The sequence below is a fragment of the Nelumbo nucifera genome, chromosome 2, assembly GCF_055504915.1.
Source record: "Nelumbo nucifera cultivar China Antique chromosome 2, China Antique-T2T, whole genome shotgun sequence".
NCBI classification, from domain to species: Eukaryota; Viridiplantae; Streptophyta; class Magnoliopsida; order Proteales; family Nelumbonaceae; genus Nelumbo; species Nelumbo nucifera.
This window is the reverse complement of record NC_142650.1, coordinates 109,255,403-109,275,304: the sequence shown is the minus strand read 5'-3', so window position 1 is coordinate 109,275,304 and position 19,902 is coordinate 109,255,403. Positions and strand designations below refer to the sequence as shown.

Here is a 19,902-nt window from a genome sequence, read left to right as displayed (position 1 = left end):
TTTTATGAGAGTCCACTTTCACTCGTATGTTCCCCCATCCTTCCATGCCAGTGTGCCTCAGACCTTGTACTAGTGCTACCAGCTCTACCCTCTTCACATATGGTGTATACAGATATTCAAAGCATTAAGTGATGTGCGGAGCCATTTTACGGCCCACTGTGGATGGTGAGAAGCGGCATGGGTTCTAAGAATGGTCCTTGGAGGATGAGAAACAACTCATTGGTAATCAACTGGTGTGTGATGAGTGTTGGCTATTTTTTCCCAGAGAAGAAAGGCAAGGTCTTTGGGCTGTCGCTACTGCTGTGGTGTGTGAGTGTGACGATGGGTATTGGAGATCTGTGTGGGGATTTCCTTGGAACAAAAGCCCAGTGGAGAAGCTTAAGACTTGTGAGGGGGCTCTATGAAGATGAGGGGAGGGGGAGTGATCCTGGAGAAAGCAGAGATAGTGGTAGGAGTTCGGATTCGACAGAAAAGGTGACTGACGATTGAAGTGGGGATAGGTGACCTAAGGGTTGGAGAAGAGAAAGGTGAGATGAGGGGAACTGTTGGATCAGAAGGTAGTAAGACGGTGATTACAGAGGAGGCAGAGAGTGGAGATTCTAGCGAGTTGACTGAGAGGAGGGAGGCGATCAACAAGCCAACCGTTGGGCGTTAGTGAGGCGAATCCTAGCGAAGTGAGGGCTGGTGAGGTTGCCGAGACACAATGTTAGAAACTCCATCATAGTCGTCCACTAAATTCCCCTATGGATGGTCAAATTGATTTGGCTCAATGGGCCATTTGGGTTTTTCAAAGGAAGCACTTAAAGAGGCTTCATATGAATATTTGAATTGAATGGGGTGTCAACTAGGATTAATTTAAGAGAGGAGGGTTTGGGAAGGGGGGGCAGCTGTAGACAGTCTGAAGGGGAATCTGCCCAAGTGGATCATTAGGAGATATTCAGTTGAGGTGGGTACTCGAGTACAAGAACTTCGAACCCCTTGTATCCTTGCTATGTTGGGGGGTCCGAACGGGGTCAAGGCCCAGGGCCTCTAGTGAGCAAAAGGGGGTAGGCCAAGTTGGCATCCATTTCTCGATTCTGAGTGGTCCGAACTAGTTGAGCCAGCCAAACCAAATTTTAAGAGAAGTGGGGGTGGGAGGTCGGGACTGGAGAAATTGGTGGAGGGTCCTAAAGTGAAGCAAGAAGAGGAAAGCTTATTGCAGATGACAAGTGATTAAGTGAACTGGAACTGACACCCTAAGTTGTAGTGCTTGAAGCCTACTCTCCATCTTTGCCATTTGTCCTTGTGGCTAAAGAGCTTGCTGAAGCTACTCCCTTGTCAATGGTTGAGAACCCTAAATCCTTGATACCGGGACAGTCAAGCAGTGTAGAGAAAGTGTGGATCAATTAAGCATTCTTGCTACAAAAGGGGTTAAATCTAGGGGAAAAGAAAGCTTGTTGTTGCTCAAACAAGTGTGGCAGTTGGATTTTTGGGAGGTGCAAGTGGTAGAGGGGCTTCTTTGGACTCATCTCCTTCCTAGTTTATGTCTAAATTACTAGGGTTTTTCTGGGGGTGTCATTAGAAGGTATGGAGGAGATGATCAGATATCTAGAGGGGATAGAAAAGAGGTTTATGGTGAAAAGAGAGAAATGGAATGTTAAAAGATTCTTTGAAGAAGAATTGAGAAATGAAGAGGTTGTTGTGGCTTGTGGGGTCTAAATGACAAGGTTGGGAGTGGGGAAGGTTCATCGAGCGGAGAAGAAGGTGTAAGGAGCTTGTGGAGGGGAGGGGTTTTGAAAGTAAGAGGGGGTTTCCCAACTTCGGTTTTTTACGGAGTTAAAATTGTTGTCTTGGAATGTGAGGGGGTTGGGACCAGGGAAGAGGCATTTGTTGGTGTATGATTTGCTTAAGAGGTGATTCAAAGTGATGTTACTTCAAGAATCTAAGCTCGAAGTGGTTAGTAGTGTTTGGGGTCAAGGGCAGGTGAGGTGGGTGAAGTAAGTCGGATAGGGGTACTACTAGGGGCTGTTGACCATGTGGGACCATTCGAAGTGCAAGCTCTTGTCTTCACATATAGGTGAGTTATCAACGTTGATGGTGTTGGAGCTGGAAGGAGGGGTGGTTTGTCAAATTATAAATGTGTATGGTCCAACAGAGGATAGGAATTGGGTGAGAATTTGGGATGATTTGTCTTAGATTAGGGGCTCTTGTAGCTGCTCTTGGGTAATTGGAGGCAACTTCAATATAATCCGTTTTGCAAAAGATAAGAAAGGGAGTGATAGAAGGTTGAGAGCAATGAATCTATTTGCAGATTTTGTAAGGTGTTTTTAGCTCATTGATCCGCCCTTGGTGGGAGCTCAATTCACTTGGACTAACAATCAAGAGAATCCCATTGGTTAAGTTGGATAAGTTCTTAGTCTCTCTAGATTGAGAGAAGATGCTTCTTGATTTAAAGCAGATGGCCCTTTCTCACCCAGTCTCGGATCACATGTCAATCCAACTCCTTTGTGGTGAACAAATGAGGCACAAATCTCCGTTCAAGATGGAAAATTATTGGTTTGATAAAGAAGATTTTCTCCCGTTACTAAGGGAGAATTACAGCTGGAAAGAACTAGTTCTTTCATCCTTGCTAAGAAAATAGGTGCTACTAAAGAAGCTATGAAATTATGGAGGGCAGAAAATCTACGTAATTCAGAGTTGGAAAAAAAGAAAATGCCTAGAAATCATAAAGGAAGTGGATTCAGCTGAAAAGAGGGGAGCTATATCTGAGGAGGACAGATCCAAGAGGCTTCTGGCTAAGGTGAGTTTTGACAAGCTGGCCTACAAGGATGAACTTGAGTGGAGACAGAGGGCAAAGGTTAACTAGCCAAAAGCAGGAGACAAAAACTCAAGTTTTCTCCATAGAATGGATAATGCAAGAAACAGACTAAATACAATTAGCAAACTGGAATATAATGGGGTGGTTGGTGAACAACCAGCAGAATTGAAGAGTCTAGTCATCAGGTTTTTCTCCCAGTTATTCAAAGAGGTGTGGATGCATAGACCCTTACTTACAAGTACCACCTTTAGATAGATATCTGAGGTTCAGAAAAGAGAGCTTGAAATCCCATTTTATGAAGAAGTTTGGTAGGTGATTAAAAGCCTAGATAATGATAAATCTCCTAAGCTGGATGGTCTTTCAAATCTCTTCTATAAGAAGTGCTGGGAGGTGGTGAAGGAGGATGTTATGAAGGTTTTCCAAGAGTTCCATAGTACTGCTTCCTTGGAAATACATTCATCACTCTCATCCCAAAGGTGGAAGGGGCAGTGAATATAAAGGATTTCAGACCAATTAGTCTTCTAAGTAGTTTTTACAAGATTTTGGCTAGAGTGTTAGCGGAAAGGCTTTAAAAGATTCTTAACAGTGTGGTGGCTGAAAATCAGTGTGCTTCTGTCCCGGGCAAGCAGATGCTGGACAGTATTTTGGTGACAAACGAGTTGATTAAGTCCAGAAAGAGGGAAGGAAGGCTGGGGCTTCTTTGCAAGCTTGAGTTGGAAAAGGTATATGCTCATGTCAACTGGAGATGTTTAGATTTTGTGCTTTTTTTATCAATAAGCAGTATTCAATTCATCAAATTACTGAAAAAGCATTACAAGTTGAGTTCAAACAGAGAGAAAGTTAAAAGTCAAGTTTGACAGCTCCTATTATAAATCTGCCCAGAACAAAACATCCCTATGCACCCCTTGTTTAGCCAAGCTATCTGCCATTCCATTTGCTGTTCTCTTTACCCATTTGAAGCCTGCTTCTAAGTCCTTTACCATGCTTTTGATTTCTCTATTAGATGACTGTAAATCCAAACACATGGGTTGTTGTCATTCATCCAAGAGATTACCAGTTTTGAGTCACCCTCAATCTTCAGACCTTGATGTAAGGCTCCACTCTTGCAGAGTCCCCGACTCCAATCAGCCCTTTCTCTATAGCATCTCTGAATACTCTCCTATTCCTGACAACCCTGGATTTCCTATTAAGCTTCAATCAAAGTTTAGTTTTAATCTATTAGAATGGGGGGGGGGGGGGGGAGCTGCTGAATTTGCTTCAAACCAGATTCTTTGAATATCATCTACCGTCACCCCTTTTTGAAAGCTTCCAATCTTTTTACCCAGTCTGCAGTATTTACCTTGACCCCTTCAACAATGTCCTCTAAACCCCTGCTCTTTTCCTTGACTATTCTTTCATTTCTTTCTTCCCAAACTGTCCAAATTGTTGCTGCCCTGGTTGCTTTCCAAAGAAGTCTTCCCTTCAACAATGTCCTCTAAACCCCTGCTCTTTTCCTTGACTATTCTTTCATTTCTTTCTTCCCAAACTGTCCAAATTGTTGCTGCCCTGGTTGCTTTCCAAAGAAGTCTTCCCTTCTTTTTTGTTTGTCTGAAAAACCTTGAGCCGAACAAGGTTGTGATATCTTGTGGAGGATCCCACCTGCAACTAAAGAGAGAGAAAATGCACACCCAAATACAAGCCACAAAAGAAAAGGATATAAGTGAGAAGTGGTTTCACCATTTCTTGAGAAGATGAATTTTGGCTAGAAGTGGAGGAATCGGATGGTGTGTATTACGACTCCAAAATTCTCCATCCCTGTTAATGGTTAGTCCTCAGGTTTTTTCAAAAATTCTAGGGGAATCAGCCAAGGTGACCCACTCTCCCCTCTCCTGTTCATCTGCCTGAGGGAAGTTTTGAGTCTCTTCATTCACCTTGTGGGGAAAGCAGGTTTTTAGAAGGTTTTGCTGTAGTTCCAGGTGGTGAAAAGGTCCACATTCTTCAATTTGCAAATGATACTTTGTGCTTCATTATGTAGAGGAAGAGCAGTTGCAGGTGCTTTTGGGGGTTCTTTGTTGGTTTGAAGTTGTCTCTGGTTTAAAGGTCAATTGGAATAAAAGCTATTTGATCCTGCGGGCAATGTGGAAATGTTGAATCTTTAGCTGGAATTCTGTCAGGGTAGGTATCTTCCCACAAGTAATTTAGACCTTCCTCTGGGTGCAAAGTGTACTTCAGCTTTAATTTGGGATCCTGTTTTGGAAAGGCTTGAGAAGAAGCTTTCCTCATGGAAGGCAAAATACCTCTCACTTGGTGGCAGAATTACTCTTTTAAAGAGCTCTTTGATCAATCCGCCATCCTACTTTCTTTCTCTCTTTCCAATCCCTGTAAAGGTGGCATCAAGGTTAGAAAAGCTGCAGAGAGATTTTTCTTGTGGAAGGATTGGGAAGAGGGAAAAAAAATATCCATTTTGTAAGCTGTGATAAAATTTGCTCCCATGTGGATTAAGGGGGTTTAGGGTTTAGGAGACTTGAGGTTTTTAACATGGCTTTTCTTGGCAAGTGGCTCTGGAGGTTTGGGATTGAGAGAAACAGTTAGCGGAGAGGCCTAATGCTGCTAAGTATGGTGAGGATAGAGGAAATTGGATAACCACTTCCTCCCCTTCCTCGCTGGGATGTTCAATTTGGAAGAAAATTATTGATCTGCTTCCCAACTTTAGCAAAGGTCTCAAGCCAAGATTGAGAAATTGTGGCAGACTGGCTTTCTGGAAGGACCAATACTGACCATCCTCTTGCTTTTCCAGCTGGCAGTTCCTCGCTGGGATGTTCAATTTGGAAGAAAATTATTGATCTGCTTCCCAACTTTAGCAAAGGTCTCAAGCCAAGATTGAGAAATTGTGGCAGACTGGCTTTCTGGAAGGACCAATACTGACCATCCTCTTGCTTTTCCAGCTGGCAGTTGATCAGGATGCAATGGTGGGGAATGAGGTGGTCTGGACTCCTACCTTTCAGAAGCTTTCAGGACTGGGAGTTTGAAAACTTTGCTAATTTACTCCAGCTGTCGGGTCAGGAGGTGGGCACCAGATTGGATGATGGTTCAACCTGGATCTGGTCTGCAGATGGCCTCTTTACTGTTAAATCTTTTGCTCACAAGTTGACAGTTTGCAGTTTCGGTTCAGTTCCTGCTGCCAGGATTTGGAACCCACTCTCCCCCTTGAAAGTGTTTAAGATCTCCTCTCAGGTAGCTAACAGGTCGGAAAAGTTGATGACGGATTTTCTGTGGGAGCCAGGAGAGGAAAGGAGGGACCATAGGGTGGGATGGGAGGTGGTAACAAGATGCAAGAAACAAGGAGGATGGGGGATTGGGAATATCAGGAAAAGGAATTTCGCATTAATGGGGAAGTGGTTATGGAGATTTCCTTTAGAAAGGGATAAATTGTGGGCAAAGATAGTGGCTAGCATTCATGGGATGGAGGACAATGGCTGGGATACCGGAATCATGGCAAGGACAACAAGCACATTTCCTTGGAAAGCCATCCATAACCTTCTTCCCCTTTTCTCCTAGTGGACCAGGTATAACTTGAACTCAGGCAACCTTATCAAATTCTAAGAACAAACATGGGTAGGGGGCTCTCCTTTGATAATCCAGTTCCTCTCTTTGTATGCTCTCTCTGATCTAAAGAATATGCCCATTTCATCTTTTTTAGTCCCCTCAGATGCAAGCTCTGGTTATGGTGGAATTTGAGCTTGAGAAGGGTAGTTAGGGATACAGATTTAGAAAACACTATGTCCCTTCTGGCATTGCTTGAAAATGTTTTTCCGGACCCCCAAAAGGAAGATTGTAGAATTTGGACCTCCTCCCCCCCCCCCCCCCCGGGCTCTTACTCTTGTGCTTCTTTCTTTAAAAGCCTAACTCAGCAACCTACCACCCTCGGCATGTCTTTCCTTGTTAAAGAGATATGGTGCAAACCTATCCCTCCTCGGGTTGGGAGTTTTTGTTGGGAATCTTGGAAAGAATCAACACTTGTGATCTTCTTCAAAAAAAGACCCAAGACTTGTTTATCCCCGCATAGGTGTATTCTTTGCAAAGAAGATGGGGAGAATGGGTACCACTTATTAGTATCTTGCCATTATGCAAAAGTTGTCTGGGATTGGGCTTTATCTCTTTTTGGGTGTAGTTGAATCCTCCTTTGAATATATAGAGTTTGTTCTCTCCATCTTTCTTCAGCTGGCCAATGAAAAGAGGAAGGATAATGTGGAGGAGTATAAGGGCAGTTGTGTGTTGGTCTTTGTGGGAAGAAAGAAACTCCAGGTTATTTTTAGATAGAGAGAGGAATGCTGAGAACTTAACAGGGTCGATCCACATAAGGGTAGCAATTGGTTGAAATCCCTGGACCTGTTTTCAAACTTTATTGTGGATGATTTGTTGAGAAGATGAAAAAAAATAGCAAGTTCTGCCCAGGTTAAAAGGGTCATAAATCCTTCTTAGACTCCCCCTCATATAAAGCTGAATTTTGATGGCAATAGCATTGGGGAATCCAGGGCTATCAGGTATTGGGGGAATTTTCAGAAATGAGGAAGGAAGGGAATGCCTTAGCCCTTTTCTCTAGCTCGATTGGTGAGGGTGACTCTCTTAGGGCTGAGATTTCCAACTTCCCCTCCAAAAAACAACACCAAAACAACAAGAAGAAAAAGAATAAAATAGCTACAAATTCAGCATCCCCTACCACCACCTAAACCCAGCAGAAAGCAAAAAATAAAATGTTGGACTTTCAGCAAGACTCAACCAGAAGACCTAAACTCTTCCTAGCCCATCATTACACCCCAAACTCACCCATGGATAATTCCAATCCTACATCAGAGAGAAATTCGGGGGACATTTTGGCCCCAAACAAGTTGCAAATATAGAATATTTCTCTCTTTTATCCATAAAAAAAAAAAGATTTTTAGGTCCTTTAGGGAAGCTCAAATGGCCCAATTAGCAGACCAACCCTATATAAATACACATATACAGTTATACACCAGTATAATTTTCAAGGCATCTAGGCGATTCTAGGCGACACTGGGGCGCCTAGGCATCACCTAGGCAATAAAAATTCTATAATATTAAAAACTGACTTTTGGCTAGTTTCCTAGTTTTATATACCATTCAGCATGTATGTTAATTGAAAAATAGCAATTATCTTTATTAAGAACATTAAATTTCCTCTAAAAATGTAGCAAATCATCACATCTAAAAGATAAAAGTCTTTTACATATATTAATTTCATTATTTTCAAAAATAATACTACTATAATAAGTATTTAATAGAGCAAATTCATATTAATTAGCAGCTAAAGAAGGTTATTAACTTTATATGATAAATATTCAAGATGGAAAGTAAAATAGAAAAAAACAAGGATGGAGTTTCTGTTTTATTTAATTAGAGAGAGAATAGAAAAAATAACTTTATTATTCTATTGTTTCTTTCCCCTTTCTTTTCTTTTCTTTTCTTTCTTTCTCTCTTCTCAAAACCCTTTGATCTTTTAAATTTCAATAGTAAAACATTAAAACAAAATATAATTGATATATAGCATATAATAAAATGTATTAACACATACATTAATAAGATACAGCAATATAAATGATATTATAAAAGGCGCCCGCCTTGTCATTTTTGTCGCCTAGGCGGGCACTTAATTGCCTAGGCAGGCGCCTAGTTGCTAAAAATCAAGGCATTTGGGCGAGGCGCCCTTGGCACCTAGTCACCTAGGCGACGCCTTGACAACTATGGTTACACCACATTCTCATAATGTTTTATTGTAGATCATATATATTTTTAAAAGTGAAAAAAAAAATGCATGCATCTTGTCAGCAATAGAAATGATTGCCAGTAAAGACATTGTAGATTATTCCAACAGACAACAAAACTAGCGAACTTTAACTACAAACACAGAAATCTGTAGGATTATTATGGTACCTAAGCTTTGCTTTGTAGCTGTCAATAATCTCCTGCTTTTCTTCTTTTGTGGAATACCAAATGACACTTGGAATGACAAAATATGAAAGTTTACGACATATTGGGCAGGTCCTCAGTGCAGTATTAACATCCATGCCAGAGGATGGGGAACTACTACGCCAATTCCTGATGCAGGATATACAGAATGGATGATCACATTCTGATAGCAATCCAAACTTGCGTTCAGCAGCCGTGGGCTTTGAGAGAACACGATCTAGGCACACACTGCACTCAATTTCTTGGCTGTGTTTCAATGCCTCAAGGTGCTTTTTCTTTGTTTCACATGTCTTGGTGTGCTCCTCCCTTTCATCAGGCCTATATGGATGTAAGCAATGTTTTCCACAAGTGGGACATAAGTCTCCATGAATGTGTGGACATTTTTCCCCATGAGGGCAGTTACCAGCAGCAGCAAATGAACAAATAGAGCGATCAGAAGGCCTAACAATTGTGGATTCCCTCTCATTCCCATTGTCGAAGACATTATGGTTTCCCGAATCATGACTCCAAGCTGGTTTGCTAGGAGGAGAGAAAGGTCTATTCAAAGCTGAAAGCTCTGCAGGAATACTCAGGACTGAAGTGGTTTCCCCGCTCAAGGCAATTCTAGATGAATGCTGATGAGGATTTGTTGATGATGATGAGATAGAATGCCGTAGACGAGAAAGTTTAACATGTTCATACCTGCATCGGCTACCATAAGAGCATGCTCCTTTCTGAAAGAAAGTGCACACCTGTCATTACAAACCAGTAGAAGGCAACAATCAGGAAAGACAATTACCCCACATCAAAGAAAAATAATTTGGAAAATTCAAAAAGAATTATAGATCTTACATTACTTGCTGGATCACTCCAATCATGTGAATACTCACAGTGCTCCCCTTTCAGACATGCTCCATGTGCATAAAACTTACAAAGAATCCTGAGAAAAAAAAAATTAATAGAACCACTGATTAAAAAATAATATAATAATAGAACATAAGTAGTGAAGATATATGTGAGCACCCGACAAAATGAGGATAAATCAGAAGCATGGGAGAAATTCATATGGCCTTATGGGGCTTGACAGTGGCCTATATAACAAGGTCTCAAAGATGCAAGTGTGGCAAAAACCAGTTCATGGAGACCCCCAAATAACAATTAACAAGAACAAGAAGAATTTTTCTTATGAGTAACAGTAAAAGATGATTCATTTCTGTAAAAAGAAAGTACAGCCCTTGCAGAATTTGGATAGCCAAACAAAGAGAACAGCAATAAGGCTGATCACCCCTGTTTAATTACTTAGACTGGAAATTGCCACAGAATTTTAGTTCTCCATGGGATCTCTGTTTACTATCCAGTAAGGCTTCATTTGGTCCTCTTCCCCATGAGTATGATATATGAATGTGAGAGCAAAGCAGGAAGTTTTTGCATAAGAAATCCTTCTATACCAATAGGTCAAGTGAGCTGCATGTGTCCTGCCTCTATGGAATCGTGCCTATCAAATGAATGGTTGAGGAAAGAAATGCATTTTGTACATGGTTTGTTTTTGGACATGCATTTTAGCTTAGCTCATAGTGGGGAGAAACCCACAATAGTCTGCCACCCTCTCAATAGGTCATCCATAGTGACTCCTTTAAATTCTTTACATGTTCAAATACAAATTGGATGCATGTTGTGATAGTAGAATGTTTTGTTCTTTTGCTCTTGAAAATTATGGCATTGTAAAAGTATTTATTAGAGAGAAATAAAGATAGGCAGTACAAGCATTCCCACAGAGAGGCACGAGGTGCTACCTCTTACACATCAAGCAAATTACAATTGACAATTAAAACTGAGCCCAATGCAAATTATCCTTATTTAACTAACACATCTGCCATAGCATTAGCCGTTCTCCTGACCCCAAAGTATTCTCAAATTCATTCTTCTAGTTAGCCATTTAAATTTCGCCATCTCATCCCTAAAGCACCAGGTTATAGACTCTGGATCCTTCAGCCATCCTACCACTAATCTTGAATCCCCTTCAATCTCCACATTTATCAAGCCCAAATCACTTGTTATCTGTACCCCTTTCAAAGCAGCAAGCAATTCCACCAATTACGATTTATGACATTATTCCCCCCTTGTAAACTCCACAGTGCAGCTTCTCTAGTATGCTTCCAAAACATTTTCTGCCTCCTTGTGCGGCATATGCTCAATTGAATAGAAAACAGCTCATTTATGTTTGACGATGACATAAACGGACCATTGCCCAATGCTGATCTTACCTATCCAGGGTCACTGCAAAGTGTTTCAAGTGGGCTCCCCTTTTGTATATTTATACTTTTTTTGGTATTTGGCGTCATGCACCATTAATAACTTCCCCCTTGACCCCTTCTTCCCCAAAGTGCTGGTTGTGGGATTCAAATCTGCGTTTTTTTTTTATGAATGGGATTCAAATCTGCGTTAGCAGTGGGACCTACCAGCTAACACACCAATGAGCCAGCCCTCGGTTGGTTATTTATGCTTTTTTTATCCCTAAGGCCTATGCTTAATGCTTTGCACTTTAATCCCAAGTTTCAAGCTTTTTTTATTATTCCCAAGTTTCAATAATTACTTATCCATTCTTGATTTAATTGATGGAATCGAACCTTGAAATAATCTTCAATTATCAGAAATCCGTAAACCCCAGTTCCTTAAAAAATGGTAGCAAAAATTAAAAATCCTTAGGAAAACAAATAATACAGTACATGTAGCATTATCTGTCAATCCAGAGCTCTAAATTTCTCTCACGCTAACAACCTTAAGTTCGTGAAACCGATGAACCTAACAGACCTTATCCCAGCACATCCATTTTTCTCCTTTTGGAATTCCTAATTTATCTAGACCTAAACCCTAGTCAATTTTCTCTATACCCTATTTTCTTCAATTATTCAAATTTCGGCGCTGGTGTGTCAATTAGCTTTTCATGAAACACTAACAAATTCAGGAGTTTCCAGGAATTCAAGATAAATTCGATGTAATGGATAAATATATTAAAAAAAATGTATATACAATAAGCATCAATAGTTTCTGAAAATAAAACCCTAGAGGTAGGAGGTCCCACTTCGCTTAATTTGATAATGATAAAATCACAGAAGAAAAATATTACCTCTTTGACATGTCGAATGGACAACCGTCTTTATAAATCGAATCTTTCGACTTTTCACGAGAGATGGATTAAAAGAAAAAAACCTAAATCATGGAGCAGCCATTGAAAGAGAAGATCGATCCTTCTTCTGTACATTCTAGGGTTTTTGGTGATTCACTCTCATGGGAACTGACATAGTGACCACCCAATTCATGTTATAAATACGAATTCACCCCTTTAAAAATCTTTCGGAAATATTAGCAGTGCATGATTAATCCGTAATTACGACAGAAACGAAGGGCACTGTGCTTCTGGTTTTCATGCTTTCGATGTGCGGTGTTGAATGGACGTGCCATTTGGTTCTGAGCGCCGTTGTCGTGGGATTCATGATGTCTTTGTTTTTTCTTGTTGTGGTTGGAGGGTAGCGGGTTGGTTATCGATGACCCGACCCAGCACCATCCTTAAGTGAGCGGTTGTGTCCCGGCGATGATAGCCGGAATGGGTTAAGTTTGGCTGCTGGGGTCCAACAGTATAGGCTGTTGAGATAGTTTCTGGGATGGGCTCGTTTTGAGCGGTTTACTTATTCATGTCTATTATTTGGTTTTTAATCAAAATAAATTAAGATGTAATTATTAATTTATCCATTCTCATAATAATGTGCCATTTCCAACAATTCTCTCAACAGCATATTGGCCCCAACAGTTAAAGTTTTTCCCCCGGAATGACACTTGATAATATTACTACTACATATGCATGTGCGCTGTATGTGATAATTTCAGATAATATTAATAATTTTAATATCCTTATTAAAACTATTTAAAAAGGATAAATAATTAAAATGTGGTATATTTGTGAATTTAGATTTTATATATTATTTTTATTATTAATAAAAGTATTTTTATTTATTATATTTATTTTTATTTAATATAATAAATATATAATATTAGAGATGTATACAAATTTTATAGACAGCTTTTTTTGTTTTCTATATTTTTATTTCTATTTATTTTTTAAACTTTTATTATATAATTATGACATCATGTTCTTGCCTATTTGACTTAAAAAAAAAAAAACAATCTCATTTTTGGGCAACTTTAAACTTTTTATTCGATTTACATAATTAACTCTAAAAATAATTATTGTTTAAAACACTTATTTTTTATTGATATGGTAAATTTATAATATCTAAGATGTGTCAAAATTTTTTGTATTTTTTAGTCTTTTTGTGTTTCTATTTATTTTTAAAAATTTTCTTATTTAATTATGCCAACATTGGTTAACCCATTTATTTAAACAATTAGACCATTATGGTGCTAGTCAAGTAGATTGGACTGAATTTAGTCTTAATTAAAACCCAACCCTATGAATTGGACATAAGGCTTTAGACCAAAGTCAAGCCTAATTTGTACAACTTAGGCTCAACTTGCATTAAAATTTATTGCACTTGGGTTTGTCTAGGATTTGGTTCAGTCAATTAGCCCCAAGACAAAATTTGACATGAAATGTATATGTATAATTGCATGTCTGTGCATGTATGCAAATGTGTGCTATATATGTATTTATGATTGATTGTATGTATAAAATCAGACCTTACATTAGCTACATAAAGGCTAGGCTTGGGCCCAACCTAAAAAACATTTTGAACCTAGGCCTAGGCCTAGGCCCAAGTCAATGACCAAAAATTAAAGCTAGTTTGTCTATAATTACAAGTTGGGCCAATTCGAGTTCAAGTTAAGACAACCTAATTTGCTTCCCTATGGACCATTAACCATTAATTAGATGCAAAAAATAGTCCTTTGTGTTAGTTTACTTTTTAATTCTATTTCTACCATTAATAAAAATAACTCTTATCTATCATACTTATTTTTGTTTAATATGATAAATACATAATATTAGAAATGCACCAAAAAGTTTTTTTGCAAAATTATTGTATTTTTTTAATTTTTATGTCTATCCTTTTTAAAATTTTTATTATTTATTTATTATATCATGGGTTGATCCATTTGACCTAAAAAGTTGAGCCATTAACCCATCACTTGAATAGAAAAATGGATTGGGTCAATTTTAAATCTTGTATTTCGTTTCCATTGAATAAAATTATTTTTATTTAGCATGCATATTGTTGTTTGATATGATAAATAGATAATATTAGAGATGTGCCCAGATTTATTTCATAAAGCTTTTATAATTTTTGTAATATATATTATTTTTTATTATTTAACTATGAGAACGTTGGCTAACTCAAACGAAAGGGTGGTTTGTTTAATTATTTTCCATGTTGGTTTTGAACATAGGTTTTACATTATTAAAATTTCTGAATATAAATTTAATTTATAGAATTTATTGGTGAGATACAAAAAAAAATTCAAATAAAATATCTAAGAAGAGAGAGTGAGAGTTAATACCTTTATTAGAGGGAATTTAATGAAGTGAAAATTAATAGTACTTTAAATTATATTTTATACCCACATATTTAAAGAGAGACTAAATTCATAAATAGGGGTGTTTTTGTGAAGAAGGGTCCACAAAGCTCAATTATTTAATAAATTAAATATAAGATTTAATAAAAGGAAAAGGGAGTTAATACCTTAAATATAAGACTTAATGATGAAGAATATAATGAATTCAATAAAAGTAGTAGTTCAAATTATATTTTTTCTCTCATAATAAAGGGAGACCAAGTTTATAAAGTGAGGGTATTTTAGTCAAAAAATCCAAAATCTTGACCTCATTCACACTTTTAATAGTAGTATAGATATAGATAGCACTTTTGGAAGTTACAAGGTTGTGTTTGGAGAGATAGAATTAGTTGAATGCAATTGATGTTCAATCAATGATAACGCCCCACACAGGTCATAAAATACATCGGCCCACAATCATTCACTCTCTCACTGTGGGCCCGTGTGTCCACAGCTCATCACATGGCCATTGTGTTCAACTCCAATTTCATCCATTAAGGAACTACAAACTCCTTAATATCCTATTGAATGAAAAATAAAAGCAATAAGCTTTTTAGTTCAACAATATTTAGTTGTAATCAAACAACCCCTTAGCTGTGTTTTAACCTTTTTCTACCTTTTCTTTCAAACCAAATGCAACTGTTTAGGGGGATTTTCCTTAGGTTTTCAAATAAGCACTTTTTAAATAATTAATTTTTAGATAAAATACATTTTTTAATATCTTTTTTTTTGGAAAAGGATGCTACTTTCCAACTAATCTTGTGTTTTCTTCCACTTAGTTGAACTAAGGAGTTTGTGTCGCCCTAGTAATTAGGGGTGTACAATCGGTCGATTCGGTTTGAACATATCTCCTAACCAAACAGAACTAGAGGTTAGAATTGAGTCGATCCTAACCAAATTCAGTTTGGTTTTAATGAACAATTAATTTTTAGTCTTTAGCATAGGTCTTAATAATTAGTCTAGGTCTTAAGGCTTAGTTTGGAAAGAGTACAACTACACTCATTTAATGAATAGTTTAATGGCATTATTAAAACAACTACACCAATTCTTCACAAACAATTAATGAATAATTAATAATTAGTTTAGGCTTTAATACTCTATTTGTTTAGAGTCTCTATACGATTAATTAACTATTATTATTAATTAAAAGCTATAATAGGCCTAAAGCTATAAAACAACATGAGGAATTACAAATTGGCCATTGAAAAGATAATAATTATTAATTAATAAGTATAATGTTTTAAATAGAATATTATATATTTAAAAGACCTAATTAGATACAATCATTAGTTCGGTTGAAAATCTCAACCAAACCAAACCAAAACGAAAACCAATTTTTTAAAGAAACAAAAAACGAACCAAACAACACCCAAATTAATTGAATCAAACTAGCTTATTCAATTTGGTTCAATTCGGTTTTTGGTTTATCATCCAAATTTGAACACCCCTACTAGTAATCTTGTTTTTGGTGCCTCTTTTTCTTGGAAAAGGACGGTACTTGACTAGTAATCTTGTGGTTTCTTTCATTCAATTAAACTTCTAAGGTTAAACTAAAGAACTTGTGTCACCCTAGGCTGGTTTCTTTTCCTTGTTAAGTCTTGTGGTGACCTAAATCAGTTTTAAAGGGTTATGATCCCTTTCTTAGTTCAACATAGAGTTTTCTCCTTTTTTGGACTTATAATAAATGTAGTACTTGGTTATTAATTGTTGGTTACTCTCTTGTTACTTGTTTTCTATTAATTAGTAATGGGAAATTCACCTTTCTTATCGGACAAATTAGATTGAATGAACTATGCCCCATGAAAATGGCAATGTTTTCTTATAGTCAAGGAGAAAAGAGAATTTATAAGTACTAAGGTAACTTCAAAAATCTCTAAACAAAATATGAGATAGCGCATATTGGTGATACATCTCCTACCTGTTGTGTTAAGGTCCTGAAGGAACACTTCTACAATAGAAATGTATTAATGCACCTAAAGCTCGAGTACGGAGTTATTAGGGCAAGTATCCTTGATAAGGGCAGCACCCCATCTATTGATTCTATATTTGGGAGCTATTGAGAAAGGAAAACTATTTGATTACTTAGTCAATTATTGATGGGAAGCCAATTTCAATGATGAAAATAGATTTCTTTTTCTTGCTAAAAAGTAGAAACAAAAGAAAGGCCTATCAAAAGTGCAATTCTATAAATGTAACTAATATGGACATATTGTTACTCATTGCAAGAAGATGAACTTGTGTACTTACTATAAACAATATGGACATAATTTATGAATGTCCTATCAAGCCACCTAAGAGTCAAAATCAGTATTCCAATAAAAGTCAATTAAAAGCCTATCAGGCTATAGTGGATGGATAGGATGATGCTTCTGATTTCCTTTTCCTTTGGATCGAAGGGAGATACATCATGTGTTTTTAGTGAAGAGAAGTTGTGAATACTTGTATCTTCATCCATATCGTCTTCATTTTGAGCCATTGGTTTGTTGGTTAAGTCTTCTTCTCAATATTCCTCTAGTTATAACTAGATCATAGACTCCAGTACCTTCAATCACATGATTGGTTTGTTGGGGGTTAGTCTTTTAAACCCCCATCTATGAATAAACACATCATTACTATTAATGGTGAAAAACTTAATATAATAGGATATAACGACATGTACTTGTCTACCTTTGCTACTTCTCATTATCACCTTCCCAAAATACTTTTTGTACCTAAGCTTACCACTATTTTAATTTCTATTGGTTAGTTGGTTGAGGATGGTAATGTTGTTCCCTTCTTTTATGATGGTTACTTAATACAAGATCAACACACTAGAGTGATGAAGGTGAAGGGGTATAGGCTAGGGTGGTTATTTTCCTTGGATTTTAGATAGTCACTAGTTTTGTCTTCTTCTTGCTTATTATTCGTCTATTGAACTCCAAAGTTATTTATAGAAATAATTCATGGCATCTTTGGCATAGATGATTAGGTCATCCTTTTGCTAATAAATTTGATTTTTTGTTTCAATCTAGATGTTTTTCTATGAACATTTTTTTCAATAATATTGATAAATCTTGCACTTATTGTTGTATGTGCAAAAGTCATGCATTACGTTTTCCATCCACTCTAAAGTGTAATAATGTCCCTTTTCATGTTATATACATAATTATATTTGGTTGTTTCTTGTGGTTTCAAGATAGACTTGATATAAATATTGTTTCATTTACTAATTATTGCATCATATACACATGGATATATTTTAAGAGAGAAAGCTTAGGTGTTTCCCATATTTAAATTATTTCTTGTTATGGTGAGAAGTGAAAACTTAGTTTAATGCCTTGATGAGAGCTCTACATTTGAATTTAGGGGGAAGTATTATATGGTGGAGATTTGAGTGTTTTTTTACACATTTTTGAAAGAACAAGAAATTAAATCTAAGAGATTTTACCCTAATACCCTATAACAGAATGGGGTGGTAGAGCACAATAATAGACATATTCTGTGTGTGGTGAGAACCCTTCTTTCTAACTCCTATGCAACTAGTTCCTTTTTAGTGGAGGTGACCAATATTGTTAGGTTTTTATTAACTTGATTTCTTCTCATGCATTACACAATTCTTCATTATATGAATACTTATTTCATCATTCTCATAATTTTCTATGCTTCATGTGTTTGTTTTATTCGCCTTCTTCTACACAATTGCACAAAGCTTATACCTTAGGTTGTTATGTAAGTTTTTGTGGGGTATAGCCCTGAATCCCTGATCATATGAGGGTTTCCTTTGTTATGACCCCCAACTTTGTCATGTGCATCTCTCCTAGAAATATGTAGCCTTTTTAGAAAATTTGTACTTAATGTTTTTATATGGAAAAACTGTATGTTTTTTCTAGTTCATTTTTGCATTTCATTTGATTATTCTATAGGGCTAGTAGATTCTTCTTCTTCATTTGTTCCTTCTACATGACCATTCCAAGTTTACATGAAGAGGCACTCAATTGCTCTAGCTCCTTCACCTCCGCTCCCTCCACTTTATGGAATTGGATCTATGTCTCCTATTGATCCAATTAGTACCCTATTTCTTTCTACCATTGATTCATCTTCGACTTTATATCCACCTTTACATCATTCCACTCATATTTCATACCCACTTGATCACTATGGCTTCCCATATGGCCATCACTCCTTTTTTGTTGTTGTCTTCTACAAAAATTCTCAAGACTTACCAATAAGCTATTGTTGTCCCACATTGAAAGGAGGCTATGGATGTTGGAGTTAAAGCTTTACTAGAAAATGACAAATGGAACTTAACTCAACTTCCATTGGATGCTTTTATTGCTGGCAATCATTTGGGTGTATTTAGTAAAATTGAAGTCATTTGGAAATCTTAATAGATATAAAGCTCATCTAGTTGCATAAGGTTATAAGCAAAAATATAGCATTAACTACGAGAAGACTTTTTCTCCCGTAGAAAAAAATGACCACAATGTTTATGATTCTTCTTATATTTACTATTAAGAAGTGGATTATTCATTTAGATAGATGTGAAAAATGCCTTCTTGTATGGGGATTTAAGGGAGGCAGTTTATATAAGTTGCTTCATGGGCATAATGCTACACTTAAGTTGGTTTGTCGATTGAAGATGTCTCTGTAAGGCTCTAAACAAGCACCTAAAGCTTGGTTTGAGAAATTTAAGTTTGCCATTATTGATATTGGATTTATTTTTTGGGGTTTTATAGACTATTCTTTGTTTTCTCTTAGAAGTCCCTGCTACATCACATTGTTGTTAGTTTATGTGGATGATATCTTTATTATAGGAGATAATGTTGATGGTATTTCTTCATTGAAACAAACTCCTAGTGAGTTATTCAAAATGAAAGATCTTAGTCCTCTATCTCACTTCTTGGGCCTAGAAGTGTCTCATTCTGATTCTAGGTACTTTGACAATTAGCAAAAGTATGCTCTTGATTTGGTCAAATAAGCCTTTTTAACAGATGAAAAACAAGTTAATACACCTCTTGAATTCAATCATAAGTTCTCTAAGGAAGATGGCGAACCCCTTGCCAATGCTACCTCTTACTGACATTTGGTTGATAGTATAATATATCTCAAAGTGACTCGAATTGACATCTCATATGTAGTTCAAATTGTCAATAAGTTTGTCTCTTCTCCGCAAAAACCTTATATGTCTATCAACAATTCATCAAATTATCTGATACATTCGAGGGACTCTATCTCATGGCCTTTTCTTTTCTTCATCATCTCCATTTACTCTTAGGCTATGTTTGGTTTGAAGGAAAATGTAGAGAAAGGAAGGGAAAGGTAGGGAAACCTTTACAGAACTTGTATAGATTTCCCTACCTTTCCCTACCTTTTCCTTCAAACCAAACATAACCTGAAGGAAAAGGCAAGGAAACCTATGCAAGGTTTGCAAAAGTTTCATTACCTTTACTTTTTCCTTCAAACCAAACACAACTTTAAGGCCTATGTTGATGCTGATTGGGTTAGGTATATATCTTGACACTATACACTACTATAAGATGGTGCATTTTTTTCTAGAGACTCCTTGATATCATGTAAGTGTAAAAGACAATACACTATCTTTAAATCCACTTAGG

The 19,902-nt window shown here is 36.9% G+C and overlaps 1 protein-coding gene across 5 annotated transcripts in view; it reads right to left on the bottom strand.

Moving 5' to 3' along the window:
- The window catches only part of LOC104613031 (putative RING-type E3 ubiquitin transferase C3H69), a 37,786-nt gene extending 25,561 nt beyond the window's left edge, over window positions 1–12,225 (bottom strand). For 2 of the 5 annotated variants that reach the window (XM_088898164.1, XM_088898163.1), the window contains exons 1-3: window positions 11,871–12,217; window positions 9,596–9,683; window positions 8,729–9,495 (exon numbers count right to left, since the gene is read on the bottom strand). In XM_088898164.1, the coding sequence (XP_088754290.1) occupies window positions 8,729–9,495; window positions 9,596–9,683; window positions 11,871–11,881 (866 nt within the window). In that variant the 5' untranslated portion in view covers window positions 11,882–12,217. Of the gene's footprint in view, window positions 1–8,728; window positions 9,496–9,595; window positions 9,684–11,870 lie in introns of all 5 variants that reach the window. The other 3 variants (XM_088898166.1, XM_088898165.1, XM_088898162.1) reach the window with 2 other exon arrangements.
- Between the last annotated feature and the right edge of the window lie 7,677 nt (window positions 12,226–19,902).